Here is a 25,610-nt window from a genome sequence, read left to right as displayed (position 1 = left end):
TTTTTAAAAAAGTCTAAAAGTAATATCTATATATTAAACATATGTAAATAAGTAGTGTTTAAATTTTATGTTAAATTATTTCCTATAAACATGTCTACCTTTCTCAATAATTATAAGTTATATGTTGAAATATAAATGGATGCCTTGAGCATTAGATTTTGTATTACACAATAAACATAAATTATAATATTGTTAAGAACGAAAATTAATTTAAAGATAAATATGATATAATAATAGTACAACAAAAATTAACATACTTTACTATATACCTGTATTTGTTGTATTTAATTAATTAATTTTTTTTTGAAAGCAATAAAAAATATGTTAACCTTTTTGCTCCTCCATATAACTGTAATCATTCTAACTTTATCACCGAGAATTAACTCCGTCATGTACAGGGGAGAAAAAATCCTTAATACCAACGATACAAGCACATTACCTAAATTACTCGACATCTGTGTAGGGGGCAAATATCACAAAGTCAAACCGAGCTCCGAACTCTCGGAGGAAGGCCTCGCAGGGGAATGCAGTAAATGGTCTGGTCGGGCCTGTTGCTCGAAAGAAACCGCGCTAGCAATAAATAACCTCAACGTTAAATGGCACAGTTTCGACTTGGAACATTGCGATGGGCCCATATCAGCCAAATGTAAACGCCATTTTGTCAGGGATAACTGTTTCTTCGAGTGTTCGCCAAACGTGGGTCCATGGATTAGAAGACTTGATGGCCAAAAAAAGCATAGTTCTGAGAAATTTTTTGACGTACCGCTGTGTGCTAGTGAGTGCGATGCATGGTGGAGTGATTGTAAGGAAGATATGACTTGTACTGATAACTGGTATTACGGATTCAAATGGGTCAACGGCACTAACACATGTAAGAACGATTGCAAAAGTTTCGAAGCGATATTTCAAAATGCCAAAAATTTCTGCCAAAAGGTTTGGTATCATTCATATAAGTACGTGCCTGCCAATTCTGACGAACCTTGTTTCAAACTTGAGTTTGAACCTCGAGCCGATGGATCAAACCCTAACGATGAAGTTGCTAAATATTACGTAAGGCTAATTTAAACAAATATTAATATTATTAATAACTTAAATGGGTAAAATTTAATGAAAAAAGAATAATAACAATTAAATATCATAAATTTTAACCCAATATTCTTAGAAAAATTGAAAACTCTTTTTAATTATTAAATATTTTTATTTTAAGGATTTTTTTTATAGAGCTTTAAAATCTATGGTTTTATAAAATAAAAAACTTAAAATTTTGAGAATAGTATAATATACTTTTATTATATAATTTAATTTATCAAGTTGCGAAATCATTATGTGCCCAATCATTAAAATGGATACCGGATATGAATATAAGCATATGGGATGTGAAAAAAAAAATTAATTTTTTTTCTGATAATTTGTATTTTGCCTTTATGTAATTATTATTTATATCATGTATCAAAAAATATTGGAAAATCCTAAATGATTGTCATTTTTGAACTAAAAATTTATTTTAAAATATGGGATAAAAGTGGGAAAAAATAAAATGTTTTTTTTTCACTTCTCACTATAGTTAGGTAATAGCTGATTGGTCAAGCCTAACCTATTTTATTTGGCTACGGCTAAGCCTTGTCCTATTTTTTGGGGGTACGACTAAGCCTTCAATTTTTTTTGGCTAAGGCTAGGCCTGAGCCGATTTAAATCTGATCGGCTAACGTCCATCAGCGTTCCGTAAGATATGCCTTGCGTCAAAAAAAATCAAATATGTTTAAAAATACCGATTATGACAATTATTTTTCCAAAGAACATGTACATTGAATTTATTAACATCTTTTCCTTATATGTTTTTAACCGTTAACATCTTTCAAAAATGACGAATATGACAAGTGCCACTTTAAAATTATCCTTAAAAGATCATAAAAAATAACAAAAATAAGTAAAATCTATAAATATATATTTAAAATAATTATAAAAAAAGAGATAATCTTACAAAAATGATCAAAAAGATATAAAAGATTTAATCTGAATGATTGTTTTATAAAAATTACAAAAGAATTTCTCAAAAAATATATATTTACAAAGAAGATTTAAAATTCTGATCAAATCAAAATATATGCTCAAAATTTTTTGAACTTCAAAGTATTTTTTTTTTGCTTAAAATTTTGGGCCAAAAAAATCATTAATAAAAATATCAAAATTTTTTATTAAAAAAATATCAAATAAATATATCAATTTTCATAATATAATCATATTTTATTTATATAATATAACATACTTTTAATAAAAATAAATAATTAGTAACTTAGGAGAAGCATATCTTACAGAACGCTGACGGACGTTCGCCGATCAGAATAAATAGGTTAAAACGAAACCTTACCCAAAATATATAGGCTAAGGCTAAGCCAATTACCCAACTATACTTCTCACATAATATTTTTTTAAATATTTATTTGCAAAATCTGTACTCTTTATTAAAATATTTAAAGATAAAAGTTTACATTATATCTATTACTGGATCAGGCATTGATCCGTGCTTGGAAGCGCAATTATATCTCGAATGATTCTTAGCCTTAAATACATAAGTTTTTCTAATTTTTTAAAAAAGTGTCATTTTATTAGCCGAAGTTTCTTAAAGTAGCAAGGATGTAACAAAAGGTTAAAAAAAATATTATAATGAATAGTTGATATTGGATCTAACAAAGGCGTCTCAATAAATTAAACTCATTTTTTTAAATGAAACTTCCAACTCCAAGAATGACAAAGCGTGCATTGAGCTCAATTTATTAAAAAAATTCTAAAATATTTTGTATTTGGTTTTAAAATTTGAAATATGCTTAATTAATGGCATGGATATTTTTCTGTAGAAAGACATTTTTTTTTAGAAACATTAAAAAAATTCGAAATTATAATTATGTTGAAAATAATTTTCGAATAGTCTGAAAATATCTAAACATCCGGAAATGAAAGGAAATGTCCTCTTTCATTTACTCGTCTCATAAGAGAAACCTTATTAGAGCCCTGCTCAGTTCCTATTTTTTCAGGCGCGACCCGGTCTGAAAAATAAATGTCTGACCGTCTGACACGAGAAATTTTAATTCAAAGATCAGAGTATGATTCTAAATGATATATTAAAAGGTGTTACTAAAACGAGTCGATTTTGACAATAAATTTTTTGAAAGGCTAACAGAATATTTAATCCAGAAATATATTAGGCAGGCCTGAATATTTTGTTCATATATGGTACATTTGATATCTCTTAACAGAGGTTTCGACCGTTTTTAAAAACCAGCTCAAATCGAGCCCATTTAACAATACTAGGTCAGAGATAGAACCGAGTCCGATTCAATCCTAACTTTTTTTTATTGAGTTGTTTAAAAGCGTGATATTTTAACGTAATCGGAAAAATTATAAGCGCTTAACTTTGCATTCACGGTGGGAAAATTCGCGTCGAGGTATATAAGATGCTAACTTTTTGTATTCTTCGTTAGAGAAATTCGCGTTAACTAGAAATGCAGGGTAAGGTTAATTCATTCTGCGGTCATTCTTGAAAAATAATTTTCATAAAAACGTTAAGAGAACAAAATATTTTTAAAAATAATTTGTGGTCCCTAGTCGGATCTGGCATACTGAGGCCAAGAAAATGTGTGCCTGAATTCGACCAATCAAATATAGGTCGAATCCGACTTAGAAAATGATATATATGATTTACGCATTCTCTTGAGCAAAATCACAGTATTTCGCGTTTACTATAAATGAGCCGGAAGGCTATGGACTTAGCAGAACTTCAAGAATTTGAGATAATTGAGCTTGTATTTGTTTAATTATTAAAATACAGAAACTATAAATATATTACATACCCATAATATAGAAATTTTAAAACCCTCCCATTTTCTATAGCAGGTTAGCTTTTAAATTATAATGATGAAATAATATATGTTAACTAATAACGTAAAATTTTATATTATTTTGGGAGTAAAACAAAATATTTCCTTAACAAATTTATTATATAAGTAACAACATTGTAAATGTGCTTTCGTGATTCAATTATATTAATGCTTGATTATAATTTATGCTTGATTATAATTTATTAATTATTTTCTTTTGTCTTAGGATTGTTCTGAATATCTTGCTCTAAAAAATTTAATAATAGTCAATTAAATTATGATATACAAATCGAACAAATTTGAGATTAGCTGGTGATAAAATAAAGAATAAGGAAGTAAATGCACTAATTATTGCTAAGTTATTAATTGCTATTTTTCAATTCAAAAGTCACACTTATCCGACAGCTTTGTTAAGTTTATAAATAGGAGGTAAATATTTTGAATTTATCCTATAACATTTAAAAGAGTTTGCACTTAAGCAATATCCAATTAAAAGTATTTAATGAACCAATTTATGTAAATGATAATTTTAAACCTATAATCTTGTAACATAAAAGTTATTTCCAATGACTTACTAAAATGCAATATATTTCAATTGACCTTAATTATTACATCTTATTAAACTTTATTTATCCATTGATTACAACAATTTTCCTTTCAGTAGGTCAACGATTGTGACCCTGATATTCTCACAGAGTTAATCTTTTGCACATAATGGCCGATCTTACGAATCGGTTCCACAGCTTTCTCAGCTGAGCACTTTACCTTCCGAATATACTTTAGATCTCACTTAGACATTCAAGCTTTCCTCCTTCCACTTATTGCTGTTATACTTTTAAGTATTATTATAAAAGATTATTTTAACTTTGTGTTTATAGTCGGTTCCTGGAAAACCCTTGAGTCTATTTTGCTGCTTGTTACTTCCTAGAGAACTTCCAGGTATGTTCCTCCATCTCCAGACATTCACAATTTTTTGATAGTTGGTATTAGAGTCTCAATAATTGATGTTGTTTTTTTAAAATATATTAAGGGAGTACCACCGTTATAATAAAAAGTTTGTAATTAATAATGTGAGAATATTGCCACCTTATTTTTTGGGAGGGAGTAGGTATAGGTTTTTGAAGTTAGTTTGATTTCAATAAATATCCTGTCATATGCTAAGCCCCCGTCATATCCTCACAAGTAGCTGGTCCTGCAAATCTTTGGCCTAAATCATGTATAAAGTAAATTTCACGATATCCTTTACCTTTCCAGAATATTACCTTATTGTCTCCTCTTTTATTTTCATCAATTATTAAAGTTAACCAGAGGCCTTTATAGTCCCAGGAAGAAGAGCTCAAAAAATCATTTTCAAAATTACATTTGGTATTAAAAAATTCAAAATTTTACAGGGGCTCTTCAAATTTTCCCCTTTCTAGTAATGCCACTGAAGTCAACTCCCAAATAAAATTATAACATTTGTGATCTAAAGATTGGTGCACCATTCAATGATATTGATTTCATTGAATGATTTGTCTTATTGCCACTGGAAATTAGTATTGTTCCTCTGTACTAAAATAGGCGAATTATCATTATCATCATATTTACTTCCTTACCTATTGCGTCCCAATCCCAATTCCCAGGGTAATCATTACTAGCAATTTTACTATTTTTAAAGTTTCATATTCTAATATTCTATTTCTACTTTTTTCTTCATAAATTTTATTGATTTTGGTAGATATTTTGATATACCAAATGACATATAAGGGTGTAGAGACTCTTCTAATAAAAAGTATCTTATAAAAGTATTAAATCTTAATTAAGTAAACTAGAATCTATATCTTATATTGCTATATTTTCTATTCATAAATTTTATTTATCCAGGCACAATTTCGGTATAAACGTAACTGGTTTCAAAAGTAGGATAAAACAGATAGGATCTTGATTCTTTCCTCTAACTCGGATGAAATAATGTTTAAGGAGAAATAAATGTGGATTTTACATTAATAATTTATTATTTATTGTTAATATCTTCATCGACATATTGTAGAAGACTCTTTTTATTTGCTTCTCGCTAAATCGTGCATCAAGTATCTTAGGCCAATTTCTTATTATAAAAGCATATATCAGAAAGAGATTCTAAAACAAATAATTTTATTAAAATTTATTCTCGTTTTTAAAGCTATCCAATAAACGAGATTGCATAAGGATTTTGGGAGAAATTATAAAGTGGTCTATTTTTAATATCTTACTGGTTTTGGATTTTTTTTAATAGTATAATTTAAATAAAAGTGGAATTTCTGAATCAAGCATCTTTAAATAATTCACCTACATGCAACGTATGAGAGAGGAGGTAGGAGCAACATCCATTTTTTCAGAAGGGGGGGGGGGGTAGGCATTCAAAGAGAAGTAGGGTAAAGTACAAATAAACATTATTTATACATTAAAGATAAAAATACTGTGGAAAAATTTTAATTTAATAAATATTTATTCTGATTTATTCAGATAAAATTTTAATATAGCTTGAAATTACATATGCTCATGGCTTATTTTTAGAATAAAGTTAGCAACAACTAGTTGATTTTCACTACCTGATAATTATTTGTTATTCCTAACCTAAAAAATAGTGAGGCCTGAAAGAATTTAATTAAAATTATTTCAAAAAATGGTGTTCATCATAATATTTTTTAAATTAATATCATGGGCTAGTAAAAGCATAATGAGTGGGTAAATATTTTGTCGAAGGCCGCAAATTTTTTTAGCATAGTGGGTGTATATTTCTGAAAGATTTTGTCTTCAATAAATTTTCTGACAAGCAAAAGCTGCTATACATAATATTTTATTATTTTAAACAGGTTCCTATGACTTATTTTTTAGATCTTTAATTTACAAAAGGACACCTAAGAAACAGGTAAAATAAATATCCCAATTTATTATTTCATTCTTAGTAAATTGATTTATTCAATTCCTATTATTAAATATATTTTTTAAATTGGATTGTTTCCAGCTTGTAACGTTGTTATTATCTAAATTCTAACAGCCGTAAAAAATCTCTAAGCCCTGAGGCAAGAATATATTTTTTCAAGAGTGTGTTATCCTTTCAGCTTGAATGTCGATCGAGGTTAAGATAATAATTTTCGATTTAAAAATTTTTTAAACTAAGAGTTGGCTCAAAACTTCTTAAAAGAAGCTATTTATCACCACTCCTTGTTCATGGTGAACCTCACTCTTTATCTAAAATAAAGTAGAGCGCAGACCCTTATAATAATTTATATAAAAATGGCAATTTAAATATGAAAAATAAAAATGTTTCCTTCTCCATTTATCTTCGTAAACAATTTGAAGAAGATTTGAACACTTTTGAAAACATTTTAAAGTATTTTGGAGATGAGGCTCAGCCCCTTCTCAAAATTTGGAATGGGAGCTAAAAATTAAAAAAAAGCGGGTTGAGGCTTAGCCCTCTTCAATCATCCCGATGCCTACTGTTTTATTAACCAACTTTCTAATTATATTCAATTTCAAATTATTGTCACCGTTTAGCAATAAAACAGATAGGGAAAAGTTTATCATTCACATAAATTGAAATTATGACGACTTTTGGAAGAATAACTGCTAATGTTCAAAAAAGTATCAATATATCAATTGATGTATTTTATAATCTTTATAGTACTTTATAATAATGTTTACAAAATGTCATATAGTGATTATAGGTTTGTTTTGTATTTACATTATATAATTTTAAATAGAAATAATTTAGTTGCATACTGCAAAAAAAGTGACATTTTTGTTTGTTTGCATAGAAACGATGAGTTCCCATATGAACACTCAAAGCCTATTCCAAATATTGAATCAGTTTTATCAGAAGTATTATTTATTATATTTTAGTAAACTTATATTAAATATTATAACATTAGAAAGAATCACCATTAAAAATACAATTACATGAACAAGATATTATAAGATATAAGCAAAAACCTCCTTGTCCAGAAGATTTATCAAAAATTTTATACACAAACATGCAAGATTTAAGGCCTACGTAATTTAAATATCAATGATAATATTTTAATTTTTATTTAGGATTAGAAAAATCAAAAAAGAAAAAATATTTATTAGAGATCATTTGTAAATGATATTTATTTATCTATATAAACGACTTAGTTTGTATATGTATACATAATATTTTTTTAAATTTTTTATATTATATTTGTGTTAAATTCAAAATATATCTCATAAACACTTTTACAATGATAAAAATATTATTAAGAAATAAAATTATAAGTGGTTTTAATAAATTAATCTGGCTTAAATAAGGCTGACTCGAATTTTGAGTCATATTTTTGACCTCAACTTAAATCAAAGCCAAAAAAAATGACCTTAACCTAAATTTAAATTGAGTTCATAAAGGGGTAATAACAGTATTTTAACACTATTTACAGGTGATTTCTTAAACTTGTAAATATTACTTCAACCAATATAGTAAATTTAAATAATTTTTAAGAAAATTATATAAGAATATTAGAGCTGCTAAGTTAACTCAAAAAATAATGTTACATTTCATATTACCTTACAAAAATAGGACATTTATTTTTTTTAAAGTACCAAAATCACTAAAAAAACATATTGAATAATTTTTTTTCTTTTTTAAATCCCATAATTCAAATAAATTGTACAGAATTTTTTAATATTATTACTCTATGAACTTGTTTTTTAAGCAATTTTGATAAAAATATTTTTCCAATATAAAAACATGATAAAATTATTTTTCATGGAATCCTTTTTATTATATTTTAAAGTATTTAATGTAAAAATTTTACCAACATGTTTGCAAGTTTTTTTATATTAGATAATGTAAAACAAAATATATTTTTGGTTTAATGTTGTTTGTTGGATTAAATTAAAAATAAGAACAAAATAATTAGAGTTGCAATGTAATCAAATGCATAAAAAGGGTCATTCCATGTCAAATCAATCACTTTTCGGCCAACCCCTTTTGATTTCGATAAAAATTTGTAGGCTGGTTATATATGTTCCCATTATATTATAAACAAAATTTTAGCACATTAGAAACTATATTAGCGGAGATATTTGGGGTTAAAGGTCCAAAAAACGTCTTTTTTTGCTTTTTACTGATGTTAAATAATTAGTTTTTATAAATATGATCAAATATTGAATCTAATATCAATAGCCAAGTTAATAATTGATGATTATGGCGAAAACATCAAAATTAATTTTTGATAAAATATGGGTCATCCTATGGTCAGTTGAAAACTTGAAATTAATATTTCGAAATGTATATGATCTCCGATTTTTAATTTTTTTAAGAATTATTATCCGTTTGCTATTTTTTTAATAATTTATTCGACAATCAGTATGGCTGGGTATTAAAAAAATATTGGGAATATTATACTTTAGAAAAAATAGATGGCGCTATATATAATAGTTTAATATGTTTAAATTTATTTTTTTATTGATTAAAAATATTTTAATGTATATATATCATACTAAATCGATTACAATGTGCATTATATATATTATTTGTAATTCAGATCATAAATTTTTAAAATCTTCACAAATTTTGCCTAATTAAGATAGTTTATAAATTAATTAAATCTTACTTCATCTAAAGGAATACAAAGCCTGGCTAGCTTGTGAGATTCTTCAGGAGATAATATATATGTTCGACTGGTGGGAGTAGAAGGATTGACCAGCGAGAGAATATGAGATTTAGGCAACACTAAAATATTATCTTTCAGAGGAAATTTAAATGAGGCTGAAGGTCCACAAGGGTGTAAAAATCGGATTTTTACTTCTTCATTTGTATAACTTTTATCGATTATATATCCTAACCACCATTTATCATCATATACACATGTTATATATTCATTAATATTTTAAAATATAATTTTCTCATTTAAAAACGGAACTTGTCTTATATTATATTTTTTGGAATTAGAATATATTTTGGTTTTTAGTTTATTTTTATCAATAGGAATAATCCCGTGAATTTTTTGGGTCCCATGTATGGGCAGTGCAGAATTAAATCTTTTACGAAGGGCTAATTCCTCTTCGATATATTCTTGATTGGATACATATTCAAATTGAATATTAATATTTTCTTTAGCATAATTATATAATTCTAATGGGGTTAGGATTTGATTTTTATTTGGCCTTTGAAGACTAGCTCTGGCAACTAATCTTTTGACAGTTCCTCCGATACCATCACATGCATTTTTGCCGTGAGCAGTGACAAAGAAATGCCATTCGGCAGGAATATTAAAATCGTATTTATGAAGGCATATGTTCAGAAAATTTTTGCGATTCTTGTATTGAGACGCGGCTTCATCCGAAAAATATATTATTTTTTATGGTTTAGAATGAAATTTCGCTGTTAAGAATTTAATGAATTTTTTTTGATAAAGGTGGACTGCACTAGTATTATGGCTTAATGATTCGGACAAAATAACAAAATTTATATTTTTTAATTCTTCTCCAGATTTATAATGTGCTACAAATGGATGTATAGTGGCCTGCACATTGTTCCAATGAAATCCCTGAACTTCATCTTGTAAAATGAAGGAATAATTTTCAGAATAATCTAGAATTGTTAAAAATTCCTCATCTTTTAAATTTTCTTTGGAATTCTTCAAAAATAAACTTTGTGTTTAGCTATAAACGAGTGACGCAGTAAAATTTGAACTTTTTATAATAGATATTCGATGAAACCATCAATGGACTTTATAATAGTTTCAAGATTTGCTCTATCCACCGTGATCCATTGTTTAAACGTGACATATTCTATACGATTTCTCTGAAACAATTCGTATAATTGGCCCATAAGAGATTCTATACCAGGGCATTGATCACAATTTGTTAAATAACATTTTGGCTGAGATGGATTATAAATAATTTGCGCCAAAAGATTGTTATAAGAATTTATACAGTAATCTTCTCCTGCTGTAATTTCAGCTATTACATTTGTCATTAATTTCACATTCTGATGAATGGCGCAGACACAAACAGTGTGTGTGCCATCCAACTAAAATTCAGTTTTTTGGTCTAAGTTCGGCAAATTTAGGGAATCCAATTGATATACTTGGGTATTCTTCCTTAAACATCTTGAATATTTCTTTAAGATTATTTAATATAAATCTTTGCTAATTCTTTCTCGCCTTTAACAGAAACACAATCTTTTATTCCAGACATGAGTCGGCTTATTTCATCAGAACTATAATTTTGTTATTTTTATTGCTTAAAAAATTTTTCAAAATCTTTGAAATTTTTTTTATCTCTGGTTATTTTAATAATGTGTAAGATAATGACAATTTCATAACATTCTTGGTCTTAATGGGTATGACTTAGTCTGGGGAGGGGGTGGATAGGGGGTTGGGGGTAGGCCTGGTAATTAATGCGATTTTCGATTTTTCCCTTAATAATTTTTCTGCACCCCTTTAATCCTGCTTTTTTGTTCGTGTGCTAGTCCGATTTTTTAATTATTTTAATTTACAATGAAATATTAAAAAAATTATTAAAATTTTTTATCCTGCGAATATCTCAGGGGAATAAGGTTTACAAAGTTATATAATCGAATTTTATGATATATTTACATTAAAATATTTTTAATCAATAAAAAAAATGAATTTTAACATATTAAAACTATTATATATAGCGCCATCTATTTTTTTTTAAGTATAAAAATCGCAATATTTTTTTAAATAAATATCCAGCCATGCTAATTGTTAAAGAAATTATTAAAAAAATAGTAAACGGATAATATTTCTTAAAAAAATTAAAAATCGGAGATCATATACATTTCGAAATATTAATTTCAAGTTTTCAACTGACCATAAGATGACCCATATTTTAAAAAAAATTATTTTTGATGTTTTCGCCATAATTATCAATTATTAACGTAGCTATTGATATTAGATTCAATATTTGATCATAATTAGTTTTAAATTAAAAACTAATTATTTAACATCAGTAAAAAGGAAAAAAAGGCGTTTTTTGGACCTTTAACTCCGATTATCTCCGTTAATATAGTTGCTAATGCGCTAAAATTTTGTTTATAATCTAATGGAAACATATATAACCAGTCTACAACTTTTTATCAAAATTGAAAGGGGTCGGCGGAAAATCTTGATTTTTTTGCTCATTTGACATGGAATGACCCAAAATCGATATTTTAATTTTAACATCTCGATATTGGAAGATATCATAATTCGCTTATAAAATTTTAAATTCTAATTATAAATTATTTTTATGGTAAGTGCTAAATATGGTGAAATATATTTAAAAAAAACTGATATTTCTGTTATTTATGCTAAATTTTGTAATTTTTCTGAACATCAAACCCTTTTTTAAGAGGGTTCCACGGCCCTGGTTAAAAACAACGATTTTTGATGAAATTCCAAATTTAGGTAATATTATTTTTAACAAAATTCCAGATTTAAGGAAATCATTTTTGATAAAAATCTTAATTTATTGAAAACACAATTATAGATGTAATTTTTCAAAACAAAAAATCAAGGAATTTACTCAAACTCGATAATTATTCCGATATAATTTTTCCAATTTATTTATGTAATTAAACTATAACTTCTGTATAATAATAATATAAATGATATGAAAATAATTTATTATATATCTCAAATATAATTTAAGGTTTTGTATTCAATCTTTCCTATTTAGTGCACATAATACCTTTAGATTGTAGCATCTTTTCTTCTCGTCGATTTCGTCAAAGAAGTCAATCATGTTGATATTATTACGAAGAGTCTGAACTTGTAGAAGAATCAGTTGATGATGACGAAGAGGATAGTGAAGATGATTTCTTAGATTTTTTGCTTTTTCTCGATTTTTTGGACTGACGGGCTTCTTTAGAACTTTTAACGTGTTTTCGATGTTTTTTGTCACCCTTCTCCTTTTTTTTCTTGTTAATTTTAACCTTTTTGACGGAGATAAGGTCTACAGGCTTTTCATGAGATTTGGTGAGAATTTCTTGCTTTTTAGAACAAATTTTTTTGGCCAACATAATAATTTCTGGATCCTTGTCCTTTCTCTTAGGAACTTTATTTTCGGATTTGACGTCGCGAATTTCATCGACCTTAACGCTTTTGCTATTGATTATTTTGGGGGACTTTTTATCTTTTTTTCCTTCATCATTTTTGAGAACATTGCCACCCATAGCTGCTCGTTTGTCTTTTGCTTCTTTCTCTTTATTACCCTTTTCCACAAACGTCTCCTTAACTTTAACATTTTTTATCTTAGGTTCTTCTACTCTAGCCTTACCCATTTTAACGTCCGTAGACGACGGTTTCATAATGATATCGTTCTTCCCAACTTTGTCGATCTTATTATCTTTACCGTTTTTGCCCTCTGCCATCTTCGGACTTTTACTTTCCGCGACTTTCTTTGACGAGCTACTTTTAGTCTTATTTTTTTGTTCGTCGGAAAAAGATGATTTATTCAAATGGGTACTACTTTCGCGCTTTTTTAGATTATCTTCATCGCCCCGGTGACTATGTTTCGTAGATTTACTAGTAGATAAAATCTTTTGGTTAGTTTTAACCATTTCCTTAATCAGGCTATTACTTTTAGCGTCAGGTTTTGCTTCTTTACTAAGCGTGGTAGCTTTTGAAGGCACTCTATGTTCTGATTCGTGTGTTTCTATATTATTTATTTTTAAAAAAAGTCAAATATATTATAAATTTTCTCGCAGAACTTACCCGCTATCTATTATAAATCATCTTATTTTTTTTAAAAAAATATTAAATGTTAATAAAAATTGAAGTAGGCTTAAAAGGCAAATTTTGATCAATATACTTGGTACGTCAGGCTTAATGTTACTATTACTCCGCCTAATGCCGCCCTCCCTATCCCCTGGATCAATATTGCCAACTATCTTCCTGGAAGTAGTCTCATCAGCATTTAAAATCCGTTTAATTCCTCTGTCAGCTGGGAGAGGGATCATAAATTCGTCCTTAATTTCTTCAGCCAAAAGTTGTGAAGACTTTTCGGTATTTTCCTCGTTTTCGGATTGACTTGAATCTTCCCCAGAACCATATTGGGAGATGCCTGATTTGAGTGTTTATGAGGTATGGGTGCAAGTAGAAATACAGAGTGGGGTATAATATGATGGGGCGAAATTGACATCCCGTTATATTTTATAACAAAAGATAATATAGAAATTTATTTTAAAAAAAAGAATTATCTTTATTAAATAGAATGAATTTAGAGTAGAGAATTGTTAGAAAATAAATATTTAAAATTTTAATTAACCACAAAAGTAAAAAAAAACATCCATCAAAAATTTTAATTTTTAAGAATTTTTTGGCTCTTTTAGTTAAAAAAAGAAGATATAAACACGTGGTTAATATAATTAACTAAATATTGTGATGTAAAATAGTGAATGTATGGATATATCTTACCCAATGATGATATTTTATTTAAAGCTTTGCGACTATTTTGATTATTTCTGTCCTCAACTATTTATTTCGGCGCAGGAGAACGAAAAAAAATTAAATAATATATATAACAATAAAAAATATTTAAGAGATATTATATGTATCCTATTACAAAAGTATACAATTATAATGTTATTTGTGAGAATATAAATTAACAAAGATATATAAGACAGGTGAAAAGTGTTCAAAAATATAATTAAATGTGCATACTTTCGGCTCGAATTAAAGTCATTTCATTATTTACCACATCCGCTATTAATTCGTTAGTACTAGTTATTAAAACTTCTGTTAAAACGAGCTTTATTTTAGTCACCTATTTTTTACAAAATTATTAGTGTTTTTAGTATGATATATATATTTCAATTAAGTTAATAAATTGAGGGGAAAATATTTACTAAATTTATGGAAGGATGGATGGCTGAAGTATAGTCATTGCTTTTGACTTCATCGTTATTAGGGGAAGATTCGGCAGGCTCTAAAGGAGATTCGCCCAATAATGTCTAATAAATAAATTCAAAAATAAAACATGATTGTATATTATGCTGGGATCCAAACCGTAATGAATATCGATTCGGTTCAGACAAAAATAAAGGTCTACGATTCCGGTTCGGTTCGTAAGAAATAATAATATCGATTTGATTTAAACCTTTAAAATCCGATTCAATTTTTTTTCACATAGAACCTTATTAGAATCATGTAAGTTGAAGCATAATCTTTTAAAATTAGTTCCTATTCTCAAAAATATTATATTACTCCTACAATTAAAATATTTTTAATAATCTCTTCTGTCAAATTATATTTATAAGGGGAGGGAATAAATTATATGGTCGAGAACCTTCTACATGCTAGACGTGGTGGTTGGCATGATAAAAAGTTGAACTCGGTTTATCGACTTTGGAGGTTCGGTTCAAGTTCGGGACAATATTATTAACGGTTCAAGTTCGGTTTAAGTTCTACAAATAATAATGGTTAATACTAAAACATATATTAAACCAAGGTTGACAAATCGATAAATAGACCGAAAGTAAATTAGACCAGTTAATACTCTAAAAATTTTATTTTTGTGTTTAAATATAACACATAATTATTGTCACGCTATTGATAAAATGAAATAAGATTATTTAACAGTTAAATTGTTTGTCAGGTCTAAGTAAAGACTTAACCAATCTGAAGCCTAATTCTAAAAAAAACTATATTAACAAAAAATAATGATATTTGTGGTTTAAATTTAACAAAGAATTGAATCAACATGACAACCGTCTACTCGATTTTGGGGACCCTATATCCCACAATTCGATTTTTATCATCATAACAAACTCTGGCTAATAAATCAATTTATAAATTCTTTATAGAAAATAAATTAAATGAGTCTATGGTATTATCCATACAAAGAACCAAAATCGATTTAACTGAAAAATTAGTTATAATTTAAAATTAATAAAAATCTAAAAGAAAATGATAATAACTTGGTTGAATTTGGAAAAATGGCGCTAAAGCAAGCGAAACTTATTTTTAGAATAAATTCATCATATAAACATAGAATTTAATTATTTTATTGCACATTTATTTATAGATGTAATTGTATATTTACTATTATATTAAATAGAGTAAATATATTGTCATAAAAACATGTATTTATCCATATTTGTCTATTCAAATATTAGTCAATTGACCAATTTATAGTTAAATGGTCAAATACCTAACTCTATCTCTATTTTTAAACAAAGCAAAGATAATTATGTTAAAGGTTTATACTTCCATGGCATTAAAATTATCGGTTTCTTCATTTAACAGTTGAGGATTGTATTCAACATGTGACTCCTTTTCATCGATAATCAAATCTGTATTTTTAAGTTGATATGTATTATCCTGGGGTTTTCTTTCTTTTTCTTTTTCCATTTTCTCTAAGCCTTCTTTCAACCATGCAGGAAGTGATTTTCGTTTGTTTATATTTTGATAATCAATTTGAATGTCGGTTTGCTGAGCACCTTAATTTATAAGTTAATATAAGGATAATAATATAAATATGATTTGATATTTATCAAATAAAAATAATATATATAAATTTTAAACCCTCTCTTGCATAGAGTATCCTATCAGTTCAGTACCATCAAAAACTAATATAAAATTTCTGGTAGATATTATATGTTATATACAATATTATTTCTAATGCACATTTTAAAACTCTTATTTTTAAATATCTGCCATTTTAAATAAGGATTTTACAATTTTTTAAAAATTTCTTAAAATATATTTTTTCAAAGAATAAATAATTTTCTTAGACATTTTTTTAGCTATAAAAACACCAAGGAATAAGCACAGCATTGTTAGAATATCCAAAATACTTGTTTTCTATTAATTCATCTGAACAAAATTTTATTAATGAAAAATTTGCTTTATAATATTGGAGAAGTGTAAGTGTAGCAGTCATTAAAGTAACTGATAATAAAATGTTTTAATGATCCTATCCTGTTTAGATATATTTTTAAATTATCTATTTTTAGATATATTTTGATACACCAACACTGTGCCATATACCATATATCTATGTCAAGATACCTTTTGTGCAGAATATCTCTTCTTTACATCTGAAAAACATCCTTAAATAAAACTGCAGTATAATTCAAAAATCATAATACCCAATATATTGTTCAGTAAAATATATAAAAAATATATCAGTACTTATATAAGGAAAATAAGTAGAAAAATATATGACTTGATCAATTTACTACATATTTTGATGTTGTGAGCAATAGAGGGTTAAAAAATAATAAATATTGTAAATATACCTATCATGGCATTAATGGGAATAGAGTTATATGCTATATATTCACTATTAAATTGACTTAATTGAGATGTATTTGAGACTGATTTATAGGCATGTAAATCATTTTCTTTAGGATTTTCATTAAATAAATCCTTACGTATTTGTAGTGTAGAATCTTCAATATTAGGTAAGGTAGGATTTATATTTAATTGATTGGGAATAGTAGAAAAATTCTGATCATTCATTGCTTGTACATTATTTAATATAAAGTTTAATCTCGGATTAAATTGTGACCTATTTTGAGGAAATTGTTGATGAGGTATATTTGGATTATTATAATTCATAATATTTGTATTAGGCATCATTTGAGGGTTAAAATTTTGATAAGTTTTATTTTCATTATGAAAGTTATATGGCATTAATGGTTGTCTAGGCATAAATTTATTTGGATATGATTGCCCCCAGTTATTCGAGGAACCATATTCAAAATCATTGTTTATCATATTTTGATTATTGTTCTAAAAAATATATTATTAAAATATAAATATTTTTTAAAATACATTTGAATTTGGTTGGTACATTTGAGTGTTTTGTTGAAAAATGGGATTTTGATAACTCATATGAGGCTGAAAATTTTGATTGGCAGGGAAATAATTATTAGATGGATAAAAATTGGGTAAATTTGGGTTATTAATCATTGCCATTCCTTGTAAATATTTTAAAACTACAAATTTAAAAATATGTAACTTGTTTGAAAATACTGATTTAAAGGATTAATATCTTCTTTTTGTTTAACCCATTGTTGTGCTAATGATGCCCAGTCTTAATGAATATATATATGTATTAAATCTATTATTGTTTATTATAACCTTGATTAGAGTTAAAATTTTGGGTCCCTAAGCTCGCAGTATTATTTATAGGCCACATTTTAGTTTTGATTCAGGTGGTGCATCATTAAAAAATTTACCTAGAGGTGTAAAATAAATTTTTTAATAATAATTTATACTATACTATGATTAGTTATTTGATAAATATCACTGATAACAACTTAATTAAATATCAATATTGTTAAAAATTTTTATTTTAATAAAATCTTATACGGCTTAAAAATAAATCTAATTACAAAGTTAGTTTGGTTAAAGATCGAAACATATATGGGTTTGAAGTTTTAGTGTCGCACTAAGTAAGATGAGAAAATAAATTTTATTCTTTTTGAAAAAATCATAAAATGTAAAATCATTTCCTTATATACAATAATAAGAAAATAAAAAATATAATTAGAATATTAACTAAAATAAAAGGAGATGATAGACTTACTCCAGACGGCCTATTAGCAAGAAATAAAAACTATATTTTTTCTTATTTTTACGCATTTTCTGAATCGATAAAATGTTACGAAGATATATTAACTAAGTTAAATAATTTCACACTCGATATTTGAACATTTGTTTCCATTATGATTTACTTGTATAAAAGCAACATTCAACTAATGCTGGGAGATAATTCATTACGAATTTTAACATTTTTTTTAAATCTTATTTGGTGGCTTTTTTTTAAAAAAAAATGATATTCATGTTATATACTAAATTTTTAATATAGTCATCTTATGATTTAAAAAAATGATTAAATTATATTTTAAAAGAAATCTCCAAATTAAAATGTGGGAAAATTTGTATAAGTAATAGAAATTAATCTAAAGTAAACATAATAATTGGTGTAATTATATGCTATTTTAATAAAATGTATATAAAAAAGGTATATTAAAAAAGATATCTTTATATGAATTCTAAAAATTTATTGATTAAAATGTGCTTATAATATATAATCCTCATTACCCAAAAGAGGGCATATCCAGTACAGTTAATTAGCATCCACTGATTGGCAGTAATTTACCCTACTCTCAGGGCCCATTAATTAAAGAGGGATAATGGTACCTCTTGTGGATAAGCCAGGATCCACCAATTGGCAGTAATTTACCCTGCTCTCAGGGCCTGTTTAATTTAAGAGGACTTAAGGTACCTCTTGTGGATAAGCTAGCATCCACTAATTGATAGTAATAAACCTATATTGGGCCAATCTTCCATATTTATAAAATATAAGATTCAATCATATGATATTAGTGGACTTACGGTACCTCTTGTGGATAAGCTAGCATCCACTAATATAGTAATATACCTATATTTGACCAATCTTTCATATTTAAATATATAAGATTCAATATGATATTAGTTGATCGAATATTTTTGGTTAATTTGTGATAAATATGAATTCTAAAAGCAGAAAAAAAATATTAAGGAATAAATAAGAAACCGGTTGATGTGGTTAATAGTTTTGTGTTTGTATAAAGTTTATTTTCAAATATTATCTTTTCCTCCGGAAAATGGCTATAAATAACAAAAAAAATATATCTTTCATTCCTTACTATTAAGCCATTTGGCGTTAGTCTATCATCTCCCAAAATAAACGACGACCTTAACTGAAATATTTTCAAACTGTTTTTAAGTGAAATGAAATATAAAATACTTTAGCTTTGATACCTTCTTAAATACTTTAAACTAAAATGAAATAAAAAAAAACTTATAATAAATATTTATGTGTATACCTGAAAGGAAAAAAAGAAAAATATAAATAATACAATTAAAATGTTTCTTGAATAAAATAAAATAAATGATGAGATAAAAGACTAATAATGATTCTTTAACACTAAAATGTTTTTTGAATAAACTAAAATAAAGGATGAAATATAAAATAAGAAATTCATAATAATTATTTAACAGTTAGAATTTGAGCGCGATCGTTAGAAAAACTGTATCTTCAAACGAAGTATTACCTTCTAAAATTTTGACCGAAGCTCATTATACAACTCAGATAACCCTACTCATAAGGTAAATAGATATCATGTGTTATATAATTACATAGTATATAAATACTTTGCCATTTAATCAAAAAATCAATATTCATTTCTCCACCTCTTTTCAGCATATAAAGATTATTCGTAGGTCATAAAATATATTTTAGCAATTTTTAAATTATAATCCTCAATCAAGGGTTTCGTCGGATGACCTGCTTTGTCACTACCACTGGAAGCTTTTGTATTTCTTTCTTCTTTTTAAAATTTTATTAATTCAATTGCTTCTGGTGATTAGTATTCTTCCTCATAAAAAATTAATCTTTCCTTTTTTTTTTCTTTTCTTTTTTCTAAAATTTTCTTTAATAACAAAATAAAATTTGAATTTTTTAGTTTAGCTAATAAAGAAATAATTATTGTAATAATATATTTTTAATTATTGTTCTATAAATACATTGATTATTAATCTTCTTATAATTATTATATTTATTCACTTTTTCCTTAATATATTTATTCTCTATTTTCTTTTCTTCCTAAAAACGAATAAATAATAATATTGTTTTAGTATTACTATTATTTAGTCAACGTTGCATATATTAATATATGTCATTGTGAAGACAGATAAAAATATGGGCTAAAATCTAAGGCATCTACAAGTACAATAAATTTGTATTAATCGCGTTAAAAAATAAATAGATGATCTAACATTATATGTTAAAACGGTTGTAAAAAATAAATCCTAAAACTGGGGAAATTTCTTATATATTATAGAAAATCTGGAAAATAAAATTAATAACTACTAGGGAAGGTAATATTCATGATTAAATTTATAAAAAAAACTCTAAAATAAAGATATCTTATATATTCTTATTACATTCCCAATAAACTTTCAAATTGTGAATATTTAATAAATGTTTCAACTTTTAAACGGTATTTTTAAAAACAATTGAAACATAAATATTAGCTCCCCCTAACTATTAATAGCATTATCAATATGAGATTTACTAGAATATATAAGAAATATTCCCATTTCTCTTCTTTGAACTTCGTGTTTTCTACCTATAGTCGAAAACATGTAGAATTTTAAACACCCAAAACTGCCGTAATTTGATGCCATTTAGCACCTATCCAAAATTATTATTTTGTTATGATATAATACAATCTCTGAGCTATTAAAAACGGTAAAGGACAAGTTAATTTTCCAGAAAAATATTTTTTTTCTGAGGAGTATTTTAGAATTTTTTTTTAAAGTATTTCTAGGGAAATTATCTCTTGTGATTCGTTGAAAACATTGGCATCCTTTATAAAAATAAAATAGCGGAAATACGAATGAAATGAGTTGTACACTTATTACTTCTTTTAAAAACTTGTATATTAATTTTTATTTATTTATATTAAAAATATTAAAAAGGTTTTTTTCGCATAGAAACACATTTTACAAAAAAAAAAAATGTCAATAACCCTATTTTAATCATTTCGAACAAATTCTCATTTAAAAAGAACATTTATTTTTAAAAAAATTTACAATTTTTTTTTGTTAAAAGTCAGTGGAATGAATATCTATAAAATTATTTAAAATTTTTTTTAAATAAATTTATTAGCTTAAAATAATTTTGTAAAATCTAAAAATATATTATATAATAATCTATTTTTTAATAAATATATACATATATATTGTTCGAATTGGATTATAACAAAAGATAAAAAATGTCGTGGAAGGGGGAGAGGGGTATAGGGGAAATTTTTTAAATAGCTTTAAGTGATATTTATGAGAACAGGCAAATTCTCTAAGGGGAAATTTTCCTTTGCCCTTCCCACTCTGGCTATGCTAATGTTGTGTCGGTGCATAGTATATATAAATACTCTTTTTTAAAAAAAATTATCCTTCCTTGAAGACTACTTCTAAAATATCCCGTAAGGGGAAATAATCCATTATCTCTTACTGGAATAATTTGTGAAAACTCTTGTTTTACCCAAGGTTAGCTTCATTTCGCAAATATTGGTTCTGGAAACAATTTATGTGCCGTCCTAGCTCCACATAAGGAAACGGTGGAAGTTATATACCACCACAAACTGAGTAGTTTAATATTTACCCACCTTCATCCTTTCCCGGACAAAGATTGGACAGGATGATGGGCTAGTATAATATTTTTTTTATAATAATTTTCTAAGCCATTCATTAGCCACATCTTGATATTTTGGAATAAATTTTATGCTCGTGTGCCTCTGTTCCGTTCTTTAAAAATCTTAGATAACCCTTATTATCATACTATTGTATCAGAATTTTGATGATTTTTTTAAACAAAATATTTATATTGTTGTCCAAAATTGTCTTAACAACCTTTTCACTTACGTCATAAATTTCCCTTCATCGTATATACTGTGTGCAAATATTTGAAATACAATTTCTTTATCATGAAATTTAAACACGTATATTTTGATACTGATTATAGTGCAAATATTTACTATTTTTAATATGAAGATAAGAAAATTCATTTTTTTTAAGCTTAAGTAAATTATAGTAATATGATTGAAGCAAATAAACAAAAATTCATATAAATTATAAGAAAAAAGGATCTTATTTAACACAATTTAAGTAGTTTTAAAAATAAAAAAGTAGTTATTTTGTTATAAAAATGTCCTTCACGGTTTGTACTATGCTTCTCGGAATTCTTGCATCTGTAAGTTCTTTAATATTGAATTCAAATATTATTAAAAAATGTGCATTATATTTTAAGGTGATGATTAACAATTATAGCGCCCAAAATACAAGTAAATTAATTTCAAGGATATTATTTTCAGTTTAAAAGCATTATATATTACAAAAAAAAATTAACTTTAAGTTGAGTCCAAAACTTATTTAAAAAATTTCCAAATTTTTAGAACTTTAAGAAAATATAATGATAAAGTTTTGAAAATTTTACAAATTCGTTTTGGCCATATATTTTATTTAATATATTAAAAATGGCTTTATTTTCTGTTTTATTATTTTCAGTAAAGTTTTAAAAGTTTTTGAGTTAAATTTTTTGATGTTTTGAACCCTGATTTTTTTTAAAACTAATTTATATTTACCTATTTATTCAACCGGCCATAATAGTTGAGCAAAATCAACCTACTCAGAATTTCGCTATCGTCAAATTACCCGCATTTTGTTATGATTCAAAACTTGAAAGCTGTAGTGATCCCTGCGAAACAATAATCACTTGCAATGCCCCGCTTATAGTGTGCACGCCTAGCTATTGTAATGGAACTTGCATAGCTATTTCTGTTAATGCGGAAACAAATGAACTAGCTAATTGTGAATAATAATTTCCTAAAATAGATAATTTAATATATTACATTATGAAAATTGATTTTTTTTTTGTAAAATAAAAAATTGATTTGTAGCACAATAAAAAACAAATTTTTATAAAGTGGTTCTTAATCAATATTACATTATGTTTGTGAATATATTATTACCTTTTTGGAATTGGTATAGCATGACAAAATAAATTAAATTAGCTTTATACTTTGAAAAAATAATTTTATAGTAATTTCGGCAAGGGGAACTCCCCTCTTCGGAAATTTGCCTGTTCTCTAATATCCTTTCAGGATATTAAAAATTTTCTCACTAATACCCCTCCTTTCCCTTCCCTCATATATGTATATAATATATCAATATAAGGAAGAATAAAAATAAAAATTAGTAAAGTTAACATTACGAATATAATTCGTAATTTTTAGAAAAATAACATTTTTATAAAAAAAGTCCAAAAAAAACCGAATTAACCAAAGGCCTATAATAAATGGGCTTAAGGACCTTCAATAAAATTTTTGGGGAGAAAACTTACCCCTTAAGCAAATTTGGCTATGTGTTTAAGGGTAATGATGTGTAGCGTTGAGCAATATTGATATTTTATCTGTTTTATTAAAATATAAAATAGAATTTTATCTTTATAAATCTGCCTTTTTCAAGTAGTACCTGTGGCTTAGTCGGTGAATGTGTGTACCACTAATCCTATAGTTCTAGGGTAGAATCTACCAAGAATCAGAGTTTTTCTGAAGCTAGGTAGTTCCGTGCTAAGAAGGATAATATATATAGAATATCGGAGGCAACCGCGTGTTTCAGTTAATACATATTAAAAATAAAGTAGGTCCTATTGCAAAATCAAAATTAACAGTAAATTAAAAGTTAATGTAGAATTTCATGTATTCAACTTGGATTTAATTTCTGTAGATTTTATTTTTAAATGAGAACTGTGCACTTGGAAAACTTATTTGATTTGGGTTGGTCATTATATAATTTTTTTTAAATGGGATAAATAATATTTGTAACTTGCAGAGCAATAAAGGTTTGTATATCCAGGATTTTTTATTGGGCAAGCTATTAAAAAAAAAGTGTATTACTTTTGTCAAAGATATAAGGAGGCCAAAAAATAATATTTCATAAAATTTAAGAGAATCTTAATAATAAACCTTATATATGTTAGCATCAATGTGTTTTTTTCAGGCAATGTATAATTTTTTTTTAATTTAAATCGTTTTGTAGATAATTTTACTGATAAATTTTGAGTCATTTATAATTTATGAGAAAAATCAATGGAAAAACTAATATAACTAATATTAAGTTTAAATGTTTATGATAAAATTATCTGAAATTCATAGGGTAGGTATTCCAGACGACATGATGGAATAAATTTCCGGTAAAATCAAATTTTTAAATTTAAAAAAAACGCTCTCAAAAAGATTTACTGCCAGAAAAAACACATTGATGCTAACATATATTTAAAAAAAAAACATTTCTCTAGAAGTTATTTGCATTTTTATTAAATTATAGAAATTTTTATTACAAAAATTTAACAAAATATTTGCAAGAGGAAAGGTTTTAATTTTCCCAACCTATCCCCTGATCCCTCCGTTGGATAAAAATTTGATTATATAAATTTAAGAATAATTTAGTCAAATAATCAAAGATTTTGTTGATTTTGAGTGAAGATTTATAAAATTAAATTCATCAAGAACCTCTTCCTAGCTAAATTCGTTAATATTTTAAAACGCGTCCAATGTTAAAGATAAGAAATCGATTTATCCTCTTGAATTGGTTTTTACATTGCAAACGTAAGGCTTTTCTAAAGAAATAAGATAGAGGATGCCTTTATGAATTAGACTAGTAATATAAACAATGTCAAATAAAAACTTTAAAAAATCTTGAATATTATGGCCTAAATTTCAGACTAACAAACAGAAAAAAATAATAATCTAAATGATATAATGACGAAGCATACATAGAGGCAAGATAAACTTTGCTGCCTTCCTTGTCAATTAAGAAAAAATTCATCAATAAAATTATTATTATTTTTTTATACTAAACTGTTAAAATTAATATATTAATTTTTTTTTTTTACTATATTACGAATTAGAATTAATACTATTTTTACTTACTAAACAAATACTCATTCGGGAAGCAAATTGAAAATCCTTCTGTTTTGAAAAATAAAAATAAGAAAAAATCAGGCCAATTTTTGATATATCTTTTTTTTATTACCTTTAAAAAAAATGAAAACCATACGAATTCCTTGTGTAATTTTACATAAAAAGTTGCTTTTTAATAAATACAAAAATTGATAGTATTTTTTTTTAAATTGTTATCTCAAGCATTCTCCACTCATTTTCTAAAAACATAATTAATTTAAAATGAA

General features: G+C 26.1%; 3 protein-coding genes across 4 annotated transcripts; 2 read left to right on the top strand and 1 right to left on the bottom strand.

Annotated features, from left to right (window-relative positions):
* Positions 1–321: 321 nt before the first annotated feature.
* LOC135924468 (folate receptor gamma-like) lies at positions 322–1,065 on the top strand. The gene has a single exon (XM_065459523.1). It carries the CDS (start codon positions 322–324, stop codon positions 1,063–1,065), a length of 744 nt encoding a protein of 247 aa, XP_065315595.1.
* A 6,350-nt stretch (positions 1,066–7,415) lies between these two features.
* On the top strand, positions 7,416–8,093 carry LOC135924989 (large ribosomal subunit protein mL42-like). Of its 2 annotated transcripts, none has more exons than XM_065460119.1 (5): positions 7,416–7,481; positions 7,522–7,564; positions 7,601–7,718; positions 7,769–7,890; positions 7,932–8,093. In XM_065460119.1, exons 1-5 carry the CDS (start codon positions 7,442–7,444, stop codon positions 7,978–7,980), a joined length of 372 nt encoding a protein of 123 aa, XP_065316191.1. In that variant the 5' UTR covers positions 7,416–7,441; the 3' UTR covers positions 7,981–8,093. The 2 variants fall into 2 exon arrangements, with proteins under 2 accessions (XP_065316191.1, XP_065316193.1); XM_065460121.1 differs by having other exon boundaries at positions 7,417–7,481; positions 7,612–7,718.
* A 4,329-nt stretch (positions 8,094–12,422) lies between these two features.
* Positions 12,423–18,095, bottom strand: LOC135925322 (arginine/serine-rich protein PNISR-like). Its single transcript, XM_065460586.1, has 10 exons — positions 17,954–18,095; positions 17,832–17,906; positions 17,645–17,790; positions 17,107–17,602; positions 16,073–16,305; positions 14,713–14,817; positions 14,528–14,630; positions 14,282–14,338; positions 13,677–13,928; positions 12,423–13,520 (listed from the first exon to the last, which is right to left on the bottom strand). The coding sequence occupies exons 1-10, from the start codon at positions 18,009–18,011 to the stop codon at positions 12,619–12,621; spliced, it is 2,427 nt and encodes an 808-aa protein (XP_065316658.1). The 5' UTR covers positions 18,012–18,095; the 3' UTR covers positions 12,423–12,618.
* Positions 18,096–25,610: the final 7,515 nt, after the last annotated feature.

Source organism: Gordionus sp. m RMFG-2023, chromosome 2 (assembly GCF_954871325.1).
Source record: "Gordionus sp. m RMFG-2023 chromosome 2, tfGorSpeb1-WG-v2, whole genome shotgun sequence".
Taxonomy (NCBI): Eukaryota; Metazoa; Nematomorpha; class Gordioida; order Chordodea; family Parachordodidae; genus Gordionus; species Gordionus sp. m RMFG-2023.
The sequence above is the reverse complement of the archived record's forward strand: the minus strand, read 5'-3'. Positions and strand labels throughout refer to the sequence as shown.